Source organism: Carassius auratus, chromosome 42, assembly GCF_003368295.1.
Source record: "Carassius auratus strain Wakin chromosome 42, ASM336829v1, whole genome shotgun sequence".
In the NCBI taxonomy this organism is placed as follows: Eukaryota; Metazoa; Chordata; class Actinopteri; order Cypriniformes; family Cyprinidae; genus Carassius; species Carassius auratus.
In genome coordinates, this window is record NC_039284.1 from 12,693,424 (window position 1) to 12,705,394 (window position 11,971).

At 38.5% G+C, this 11,971-nt stretch overlaps 1 protein-coding gene across 1 annotated transcript; it reads right to left on the reverse strand.

Annotated features, from left to right (window-relative positions):
• Nucleotides 1–270: 270 nt before the first annotated feature.
• Nucleotides 271–2,264, reverse strand: LOC113060689 (mitochondrial import inner membrane translocase subunit Tim9). Its single transcript, XM_026229815.1, has 4 exons — nucleotides 2,182–2,264; nucleotides 1,838–1,896; nucleotides 1,664–1,759; nucleotides 271–667 (listed from the first exon to the last, which is right to left on the reverse strand). The coding sequence occupies exons 2-4, from the start codon at nucleotides 1,874–1,876 to the stop codon at nucleotides 533–535; spliced, it is 270 nt and encodes an 89-aa protein (XP_026085600.1). The 5' UTR covers nucleotides 1,877–1,896; nucleotides 2,182–2,264; the 3' UTR covers nucleotides 271–532.
• Nucleotides 2,265–11,971: the final 9,707 nt, after the last annotated feature.

The window sequence follows — 11,971 nt, forward strand, 5'->3', positions numbered from 1 at the left end:
AATCGCCTTGATGGATTTATTACAAACATGCAGCTTTTCACTCAACAAGATTGGAGTCATGTGGATTACTTGTGATGCTTTTGTCAGCTGTTTGGACTCTCAATCTGGCGGCACCCATTCACTGCAGAGGACTGGTGTAATGATGTATGCTACATTTCTCAGATGGTGTGAGGGTGAGAAAATGTAGCATATTTCCATTTTTAGGTGAAGGATTACCTTAAAGCTTCTTTTTTTTTCATTAGCTAAATTATACACGAACGAGACTGAATATTAAGAGTTGACTAATATTTTATTTTGAACCACACTAACATGTTTTTATGGAAGACCAACATAATGGTCAAAACGAGAGTGTCTGTCCTTTGGGAGGACTAAATTCCCAATGATCCAGAGCCGGCAGACGTTACAGGACTTCTATCATTATTCCCAGTGTCTGCGTCCTCTGCCCTGCGGCTCCGGTTTGGAGAGCCCTGCTCCATGCTGGAATAGACAGAGCCTGGCGTAATGGTCTGGAGTTCAGTCCAGCAGCAGATGATTATCGTGGCTGTCCTAACAAACCGGCTTTAGCAGCCAACGCTTCATTCTGCTGGATATGGTATTCTTGAAAGCGCATGGAGATCCTCTGCGTCATCTTCAGATACTTCTGCAAGCAGCTCTCAGAACATGAAGTCTGGAAAGGAAAGTTACATCAGAATCCAGTTCGATTAGTATTTTCATTTTTATTTCAAAAGGACTTCCAGTGGCATGCAAACGTTTGGGAACCCCTTGCAGAATCTGTGGAAATGTTAATTATTTTAACAAAATAAAGATCATACTAAATGCATGTTATTTTTTATTTAGTATTTTCCTGAGTAATATATTGTACATAAAATGTGTTTACATTTAGTCCACAACACAAAATTGCTGAAATTATTAAAATAACCCCATTCAAAAGTTTGGGAACCCTGGTTCTTAATCCTGTGTGCTGTTACCTGATGATCCACGACTGTCTTTCTGTTTTGTGATGGTTGTGCATGAGTCCCTTGTTTGTTCTGGACAGTTAAACTGAAAACTGTTCTTCAAAAAAATCCTTAAGGTCCTGCAGATTCTTCAGTTTTCCAGCATCTTTGCCTATTTGAACCCTTTCCAGCAGTGACTGTTTGATTTTGACACATGATCTTTTCACACTGAGAACAACTGAGGGACTCAAACACAACTATTAAAAAAGGTTTAAACATTCACTAATGCTCCAGAAGGAAACAAGATACATTATTAAGAGCTGGTGGGTGAAAACCTTTGAACATGATGAAGATGGCCAAATTTTCCTTATTTTGTTGAAATATAATTTTTGCCCTTCGTAGGCAACAGAAGATACATGTATCCCAGAACCCAAATTAAGTACAATTTACCCTGATCTTCAAATTACAAAAGTTTTCATCCCCCAGTTCTTAATGCATCTTGTTTGCTTCTGGAGCATTTTTGAACCTTTTTTAATAGTTGTGTTTAAGTACCTCAATTACTCAGGACCGTACTAAATAAGAAATAACATGCATTTAGTATGATCTCTCTTATTTTGTTAAAATTATTCACATTTTCACAGATTCTGCAAGGGGTTCCCAAACTGTCGCATGCCACTGTATAAGATATCTTGAAGAAATATAAGTGTGATCACAATATAACCCCACACCTCCTCTGGCTTGACCTCTCTTGTGGTGAAATCCTTAACACAGTCCATGAAGCAGTTCTCTGTCAGTTTATTGTAGGTTCCCAGGAATTCTTTGAACTGCAAAATACGAAGATGGACAATTAAATAGTCATTTAATTATTTCAAAATTGAAAACAGATAATAAATGTGTCTTACCTGTTTGATCTGGTCTGATTCGTTGACCTGAGCTGTCATAGTTATAATAAATTGGGATGCTGTGGATGAAATGAAATACCATTACTCACACCAAGAGCATTAAACCAGAAATTCCGCCTAAATAAACATGTTCTTTTTGGCCTCACAGTTCAATGAGTGTGATGATGTTGAGTGGCTACATTAGCTATTAGCTTCAAGATATCACATGTACATTTATAACACTAAATGTGCGATAAATGCCTTACAAAATAAGTGCTTTAATAAACGCTTTATAATAATCAAATTTTAGACTATAATTAAAACTAAAAGCAAAGCAAATTAAAACAAAACAGTAAAGCTACTACCTTAGCTATCAGCGCTCAGGATGTGAAGGACATGTGAGAACAGACCAGATACCCGCTGCGTGAGTTCGGCAGATTCGTCACTTTCGTAACAACTAAGAGCCCTTATTTAAAATAAAATAAAATAAAATAAAATAAAATGAAGGAATAGAATTCAAATCCTTTGAACTTCAAAGTAAGATTAAGATTTTTTGTTTGTATTTCATTCAATATATTATTACATTTTTCATATAATTTTATACATATATCTTTGTCTGTAATACACATCTTGTTGAAAATGTAAAGACACAATACACAAAGACAAGCATATCTTTTGATTATTTAAATGCTTTATATTAGCATCTTATCTTACAATATTAAATATTGTAAAACAGGCATTTTACGTGTTTAGTCGTTTTTGATATGATTACTTATCGTACAGTGTAAAATGCATCTTCTACAATTCCTTAGATTTATTACTGCACAAAAAAAAATAAATAAAATAAAAATAAAAATAAATAAATAAATAAAATGTAAAGTCAAAGGAAAGGGCAAAAATAAATAATCATTTATTTATCGTGTTCATTTTAACCAGATCAAATATATTCTTATAAAGACCAAATGGGGGCAGCAGAGTCAAAACTTGCAAGACCAAAACAAAGCAAAGACAGACTTTTATTTTGTAATCTGTCTTGCATTCACGCTATAGTTTCTAAGATCACGGTTGTGAAATTGTGTTGTGAGCAACCATCGACTCTGTGATAATAACTGGATTTACAGCTGAAATAAAACATCCTTTAAATATCACATTAAAATACTACCAAACAAAGTCGGGATTTACTGTAATAACAGAAATGAAAGACTGGTATTCACAGATAGATTTGTATTTTTAACATCTATAATAGCCATAAAGCTAAACTGTCTCAGAGAGGGAATAAATAACCATGACATAACATTTTATTAAATATATATTGGAACTGATTAATAATAAGTATTTGGGAATTTTGGATGGATGAATTACACTTGACAATACATTTCATAAGGGTTAAAAATATGGCAACCGCTTTTCTCAGAACTATTTTAAATTTTCCAAGACACTTTTTTTCAATTAGTTCTAACCAATTGGTTTTCGGGTTATTTCCATGGATATCAGTCAATTCGCATTAATTTCACAGATATCTTAGCAGAATAACCACAGGTGTAGTTAATTTTATAAGCAAAGCAATATTTGACAACCAGAAAGTGTGCATTTGGAACATTATTGTTTCATTTTTAAACATTTGTGAAACAATTTCATTGAAATGTCTGCTTGTGCTTTCTTAAAATAAATGTCACTCTTTTTGATTTTTATATATATATATATATATATATATATATATGTATAGCTCAAAGACGTCATTGGTGTATCCTGTGTAGGAAGGCAAGGCCTAGGTATGTCCCACTTTATAGGTGGGGAAAAGCCAACTTGGTGGAAAGAAAAGCCATGATCCAGGCAGAAGTAAGGGATCTAGAGGATGAGCAAAGAATGACAAAACCAGTGGAACTTGGATTCGGTGGGATCTCCCCAAGCAGAAGGTGTCATGGAATGATCTCTGGAGGCTGGAGCCATACCGAATATCCTTTTTGCTGAGGGCCGTTTATGACACCCTTCCTTCCCCTGTGAACCTCCACAGATGGGGGCTGAGAGATGACCCTCTGTGCACGCTCTGTGGGCAGAAATGAACAATGGACCATGTCTTGTCAGGTTGCAGCACAGCGCTTGCTCAGGGCAGATACAGATGGCGCCATGACAAAGTCCTAACAGTCCTTGCTGATATTTTGGAGCAGGAGAGAACTAGTAAATGTCAAAATAACATCAAGGCACCCCTTGCAATAGCTTTTGTAAAGAAGGGTTCAAAGCTACCAGGGTCCAGTAAGATCAGTGCAAGCATTCTGCAGTCTGTCTAAGCATGGGAGCTTAGGGTTGACCTAAAGAAAAGACTTCAGTTTCCTGACTTCATCCACACTACCTTGAGAACAGACGCAGTCCTTTTCTCTCACACAGGAAAGAAGATAGTCCTGGTTGAGCTTATGGTACCATGGGAAGAGGGGTGTGAAGAGGCATTTGAAAGGAAATCTGAACATTACAGGGAGCTGGTGCAAAACTGCAGAGAGAAAGGCTGGCAGACATGGCTGTACCCTGTTGAGGTGGGATGCAGGGTTTTTTCCAGCCCAATCAGTCTGGAAACTGCTGACAGCTGTTGGACTGAGTGGATCAGACAGAAAAAAGGCGGCGCGAAGACTCGGGGAGGCAGCAGAGAGAGCCTCCTGTTGGATTTGGAATAGGAGGGAGGAGGTTAGCTGGCAGCCAGGAGGGTGTGAGTAGTGGCTGGCCACCACTGCAGACCCACCAACAGGAGAGTGTTATGGTTAAGGGTCGAAACACTCAATGATAGTTGGTAACCATCTGATGACACAACCTCCTTGCTAAGAGCTCCAGTCATTGCAAAATGACTAAAGAAGTAGCATCCAAGGATATATGCTATCACTATAATTCAAATAAAATTATAAATGTTTTATTATGAGTTATTTGTCTTAATATCTGTTTGGATAAATGAAGAGTTTGGTAAAGCAGAGGGTGCGGCAAATATGACTAAACAAACGGTGCTGATTATTGTTTTTATGTTGATTCATTTCTCCTGCAGTCTTAAAGGATGTGCTCTCAGATAAACGAACCGGCGTGCATAAAAGCCCCCTGGAGACCCCTGCACCACGGAAAGTCGTTCCTAAACCCACCCGCTGGAGAAGCACCATCAAACCTCAGAAATCTTCCCTCAGGAACCAAGGTGGGATTCTCACTGTGTCATCTACTCTAAAGCAGTTTATCAATTTGGTTTTGCTTCAGGGACTACTTTTCTTTTCTTTTCCCATTTAAAGCATAGTCCTGAAGTGATTTTTTGGACCATTTGTTCATTGGTTATTCATTATTATTATTATTTTATCAGTCTTAGACTGTTGAAACCACTTGATGGCAGTAGTGTCACTGCTGACTTTTTGCTTTTGCACCACAAACAGAACTTAACAGTAAAAAAAAACATTTCCACTGCCTTTATATCATTTCAGTGTAGATTTTGGATTAATCAGAGGTAATGATAATTTATAACAATATTGTTTTTTAATATCTTCCAAGACTTTCTGGGTGATTGATATTTAAAGCTTCCTAATATCATTCTATAATTTTTTATTTTATTTATATGGAACAGTATATCAAAATTTTGGAAAATTAAGGATACTGTGCAATTAATTAATAGCTCTTTTGTTATTATTATTATTGATTAATTTATTCACATGCAAAATATATTTAGCTTTATCTGATTGTAATATAATATGGTCTACTTTTTGGAAAGTAGGCAGAGCAATTGAATTAATTACTGCTGCACATATTTTGCAGCATATTGTTTTTGGTTAAGTCTCGTCTTATCACTACTTTCGAATGGCATTCATTGTTGCATCCATGGCTCCAGGCTTTGGAATCCATTGTGCTTCGCCTCCGCCAAGAAACCGCCTGCCTTTAGTTTCCTGTTTAAGATGCAACAATGATCAGCTCAGCCCAGAACCTCATGTTCTCAAACTCCAAAACCAGTCATTTATCCCCAAACGTGCTTTTTCCCTTTAGACACCATCACTCAACCAATCTGTCACTCCTCCGGATTGGATTGAAGACTCGCTTTTGCACTAAAAACCAATTAAGGCAAAAAGCAGTTGTTGAAAGACGTGTCACCGCCGAACAGCTGTGTAAATACGAACAGTTGAAGCTGTTCGCCTCAGTCACACTGTTGTGCTCCCGTCGGAAAAAGCCCAGGTTTGTTATTGGAAAAGCTTCGGGCATGTTAGCACAAGCTGACCTGGCAACACAGCTGCTTTAGTGTCTTTAAGTAGTGCGCGTCATTAAACAGGCCGCTGTAGAGCCGAATTACACTACACAATGTTGTGCAACCGTGAGAATACTAGACTAGGCCTTACTTTCTTATCACAAACATTCCTGCTTTTCCATTTCGCTTCCCTCTTTCCCCTTTTTTTCAATTCGCTGGTAATTTAGCTGCGAGATGTGAGCTCAGAGATGGGGTCACTGACATAAGCCCAGCCGTCTGAAACCTGGGAGAATTTTCCCACCTGAATCGAATCCGTCGGCTGCTACAGCCCCCTCCGTGTCTCCCACATGAATGCCAGATTGCTTTCCCAGACGCCGGAGCTGTATTCTCAGGCTCGCATTGATGGATGTATGTGGGCGAACAGAGAGTTAATTATGGCTTGCAGTTTTTCATCATACAGTGTGTATTTTTCCTGGAGTGTGAAAATTCTCTTTAAAATTCGCCAGTTCTGTCTGTTTTTTGACTTGCATACACACTCAGTGCACTCTTCCTGATTGATTATTCCATTGAGTTTGATGTAAAATTTAGGGAATTTAATGTAAACTCAGGGAACCAGCAGGTTGTTGTTTTGCCAGGGACGTGTGCATTCTGCAGTACGATGTGTTTTGCTACAAACTCCATTTTGTCACTAGTGTGCATCAATCTAGTCATCATGGCAACCCGAATATTTCTGTGGCAGCATTGCTCCATCTCTCCAGCTGTCAGACCGTTCTCTCTCTCCATTGAAACAGGCTATTTTTAGCCAACCTTCTTTTGTTTCTCACGGACATAATCAAAGCAGAATTTAAAACGTGGAGAAATCTGTAGCCTCGTGAGATGTTGTGTCGTGTAGAGGATGCTTTTATTTTCACTCGTTCATGAGTAATCCTCCAGGAAAATAGGTGTGTTAGAACTGGGTAAATTATCTGAGCCTATTTAGCATTTAGCATATTATGACCGATATGATGCAGGTAATTTTATGTGTCCAATAATCAACATGCCAAACCAGTTTGGCTATAACAATTAAAAAACACAATCATCCTGAATATTTTAAAAATATTGTGCCAAACATTGGTCAATTGCTAGCTGTAACCAGTCACCTTTTTATTTTAATTTACAGTCATCTTATAGCATTTGTGCTGTTCACTTTAATGGTCCTGTGGTCTGACAAATGTTTAAAAAAAAAAAAAAAAAAAGCTTAAATATTCCATGTAGTCACTCAAAATAATATTAGGTCATAAAACAGCATCTATTGTAGTTATACAAGATGTAGAAAATATATACAACAGTGGCCAACTGACACTGCAGTCACTGATTGAAATGTAATTCTATTTTCATCTTTTTTATTCATTTAGCCTTTAGGTCAGTCAAATGTGTCCAAACCGGTAGTGAAGATGGTAAAATCAAATAGTTGAAACCGAAGTCAAATCATGTAGTAATGAGTAGAGAAACCTGCAGATTTTACATTAAGGGTTATGAATATTGCAGATGCCCTCACCAGCAATTCCCGCGGTCTTACCTCATCAAAGATTTATGGGTAGACATTTTAGCTCGTACTAGACAACACTGTGTGGAGATCTGCTGTATCTTTAAAATGATCTGATTTTATAAATGTTTTGTGTATGTAGTATGTATAACCATTTCATTTGTATAAAGCAAAGTACTGTAAATTTGTGAATTATTGTTAATTTATTCCTGTGATGCAAAGCTGAATTTTCATCACTGAAATCATTCTAATATGCTGATGCTCGAGATACAGTTATTATTAATAATGTTAAAAACAGTTATGCTGCTTAATAATTTTGTAGAAATTGTGATACATATTTTTCAGAAATATTCGATGAAGAATATTTTTCTTTAAAATGTTATGGATTCCAAACCTTTTGACAGGAGTATATGTTACAAAGTGTATATTATAATAATATTATATATAATAATGCTTTGATTCTTAAGGCTAAGCAGAACAGATAAATCTATATTCACCTACACTGTGCATGTATGTATATATATATATACTGCATGTTTTATTAACAACATGACCTACATTGTGATCCTAATGTGTTCACTGTACATTTTGAATGCTAGAAAGCTTCTTGTCACTAGTTCCACATCAACCAAAAGATGCTTGGAGAGTCTGTTTGCCCCCCACAGGGATGCCCTTTCCGGTTTAAATGGCAGACTTTATTATTAGCCAGTGCCCTTACCTGCCGAGACCTCCGTCACGTTGATGCGCACTAGGGGGTGGGTCACATGCCGTGCATCACAACTTAATAGAGCAGCAAATACAAGCTATCCGCCCCTCTGTAGAGCGTTCAAATGTATTATGGTTCTTTTTGCCCAATAATGCACTTAATGCGGTACAGAAAAACCTGCACACCCCTGCTCTTTAATGCCAGTTTCCTAGTGTCTCTGGTGAGTTTAACATGCACATGGTTCTTAGGTGTTCACTAGCACGGTGCCATATTTAAGAGCCATGCTCCCGACGGGCAGCAGTCTGGCATTGTGTGTCTGGCAGCACTATTACGAGAATCCAGCCTTTGGTGAGGTGCCAGCTCCACGTTAAATGCTGACTATTGTTTACGGCTCTATGTTTGGAGTAATTATAAAGGCAGCAGAATGGATCTCCATGCAGCCTCGGCTCCCAATATTACAGCTGATGTTTTGCAGCTGTGGACGTGTGTGGGTTTGACGTCATGGGGCAGCTGGGAAAGGGGATCGGAATCAGTGCAGTAACACTGGCAACCGTCGGATATAGACCTGTCAGGAGCTTTTGTTTGCATCTGTCACAGTAAACACTCCCAGAACACACCGAAACATTATGACTGCTAGAGTGTGGTTATTGAAGCTATTGATTTGTTTTCCATGTTTTAATATATGTTTATTACAATTATTCTCTCTGGGGTGCAGTGACAGTATTCAGTCATTTCAGTTTGTAAATAGATTTTTTTTAATGCTTTTATTCAACAAATGTGCGTTAAATTTATCAAAAGTGAGAGTAAAGACAATAATAATGTAAAAAGAAATGCATTCAAATAAATTGTTATTTGAAACTATTCACCAAATAAAAGCACCAAATCAACATATTAGAAGGATTTCTGAAAGATCAAGTGACTCTGGGGACTGGATTGATATACTGTACAGTATTATTTTGAAATGTTTCATGTTCGTTATTCGACTGAGCTGATGTGGGTCGAATTACCAGACATTTTACAGTACAGCTTTTTTGTTGCAGTCGTTAACGGCGATGATTGTTTTTGCATGTCTGTTTGCTCTCTCACGGCGCATAGGGTCTGCGATACAGGAGGCTTTGTTTGCATTGAGTCATGGGATTTTAGCTGCTCATTTAACCGTATTCAAGAAGCTTGAAGGCCTCATGTTCCCTGTTAGCCAGACACTGGGGCCCACTAGAGGCGCGCATGGCAGTGCTGCTGTTGTTCCAGTTGTAGGAGGAGGCCCTCCTCACAGTGCCTTTTTGACCTTAAGGAAATGATTACGGTCAGGAGCTCTACTGTTGTTTTTGGAGGATTGAGAGATCCATGTCTTGCGTATTTATATAGCTTTACTTCCTTTCGTCTGGATTCCACAGTGCCGCAAGAAGAACATTCCACTCTCTGGCCTCCTAATAGGGCTCAGGAAAGAGCACAGGGATATTTTACATTTGCACAATATGAGGTTTCCCCCCTCCATGTGCTCGGTTTGACTTTTTCCATTTACAGTCATGGGCTGACAAACTGCAAGAATAGCGAAAGAATAACTGCTCGCTTGTGTTCAGAAATGCCTGGCACGTATCACGTATTTATGGTCCGGGTTATTGGCGCAGCATGCTGGATTTGTGCAGAATTGATGACTAGCTGAAACACACGGGGCCTTGTTAGAGTCGTAGGCCCACAGCGGTGTGTGTTCTGGCATGGTGAGCTGGACTGCTGACTGCGGCAGGTGTCTGGTGCCCGGGCTGATCCTTGTGATAGCTTCTCTCTTTGCAGGAAATGGCAGACTTCAGGACCGGAGTCCTAATAACCGGAGATCTCCCGAGAGATGTGCCTTGCAGTCTGTCGGGGGAAAGAGGTTTGCCATGGCAACAGCCGACAACGGCCAACCAGAGCGGTCCAGGTAATAATAGATCTTGTTTTCAGAGCAGGAAGGCACACAACCCTCGGCCTTTCGTGTTTCGCCGTACACAGTGTGTAACCATAGTAGTGGACCTACATAACTACTTCTTTTCCCAAGCCAAAGGAATGCTTTTGTTTTATTTATGGTGGTTGGTTAGGCCATCTTGTCTTTTTCGTTTAAATAATCTCCTCTATTGTTCCATAAGCAAGTGTCACTTAAGAAATGGACGAAGAGTACACGTGTTTTGCCCGAACGCGAGGCTTACCGCAACTTGTCAAAATGACAGTATGAGAAGCAGTGCGTTGATGTTAGTGGTTAACACTGAATGTCTTTGTTCTTGGCCTGTGATGTAGCGAGGGAGGTTCTCAATAATACAAACATGGTTTTGGATCTCGTTCCGAACACTTTCTCCACTACGTCTGCATATTCAAATGAGCCCCCTTGAAGAAATTTGTCATGAGGAGAAAGTTTATAGAACTCTCATGGGGCAGACAGAAGACAGTCTGCAGCTGATACTAACAAAAGTTCCATGGATCTTTAGGACGGGTTTTTTCACATGTGCAATAGTAAATACAATACTATTTATATAATTACAATAGTGCATGAATTAGTGGTTCACCGATATGTTTGTAATGGCCTATATGCATTCCGTTTTAAAAGTCTGGGGTCAGTAAGATTTTGTTTTGATGTGTGTGTGTGTGTGTGTGTGTGTGTGTGTGTGTGCGTGTATATATATATATATATATATATATATATATATATATATATATATATATATATATACATGTGTGTTAAGTTGATCAAAAGTGACAGTAAAGAGAAATGTAATGTCTTCTGATTCTGAAATGAATTTCAAGTGTGGTGTGACAATGGCTTTCACTAAATTATTGAGCAGCTACAATGTCAATATTGATAATAATAAGAAATGTTTTTTGAGCAGCAAATCAGCATAGAAAAATGTGACACTGAAAACTGCCATAATGATGCTGAAAATTCAGCTTTGCATCGCAGGACTAAATGACTATTCAAATATGTTAAAATAGAAAGCAATTGTTTTAAATTGTACTAATATTTAACAATATTACGTTTTTACTGTATTTTTGATCTTTTAAATGCAGCCTTAGTGAGCTAGAGAGTAATGACTATTTGCAAATTATATGCTAGACATATCTGTCTTTGACTAACATAAATATGGTAATCATTCAATACATTTATCAAGGTATCGGAAATCTATTTCAGAAAAGAGTGTTTATTGACATAAATGTGGGGTAATGCTTCAGATTTCTCCTATTCACTAAACCTGGCTGAGTATTCATCCTGAATTATGATTGAAATGCAGTTTCTGTCAGTTTTTGGAAAACATTTTAAAATAGAACATTTTCTTTCACTACCACCACTGACGGTTCAGCAGCTGCAAGTCAATATTCCTGTGTAACAGTTAGGTCTCTTCTAAAAACAAGTGAGGAAGAGGGAAAGTCATACATCTGCAGGTTACTGAGTGTTCAGCACAAGATGTGCACACATGAGCAGCTCTGGGAAGTCTCCGAGCAGCCTCTGGTTCTCATGGCAACTGCGGGGCGGTCTCTATCAGCTCATCTGAGAATAGGTAAAGTAAATCTGCATGCATCTGGCTGCCCGCCAGCGTCTCAAATGAAAGAGCACTTTGAATGGCTGCCAGGTTTGGAGGAGGAGAGAGACTGTCAGGCCTGCTTAATGTTGGCAGTTTGTACTTGGCAAGGCTCGCCTTTTCCCAGAATCCCTCACTCTGGCAGCCCGCCAGCCACTTAGCGGAAGCTGAGAGTTAACCCCTGCGG

Coding starts and splice junctions, on each gene's coding strand:
- LOC113060689 (XM_026229815.1), bottom strand. CDS start 1,876: ATGACAGCTCAGGTCAACGAATCAGACCAGATCAAACAG. Junction 1,760..1,837: donor AATCAGACCAGATCAAACAG/GTAAGACACATT, acceptor CGTATTTTGCAG/TTCAAAGAATTCCTGGGAAC. Junction 668..1,663: donor GAGAGGTCAAGCCAGAGGAG/GTGTGGGGTTAT, acceptor TTTCCTTTCCAG/ACTTCATGTTCTGAGAGCTG.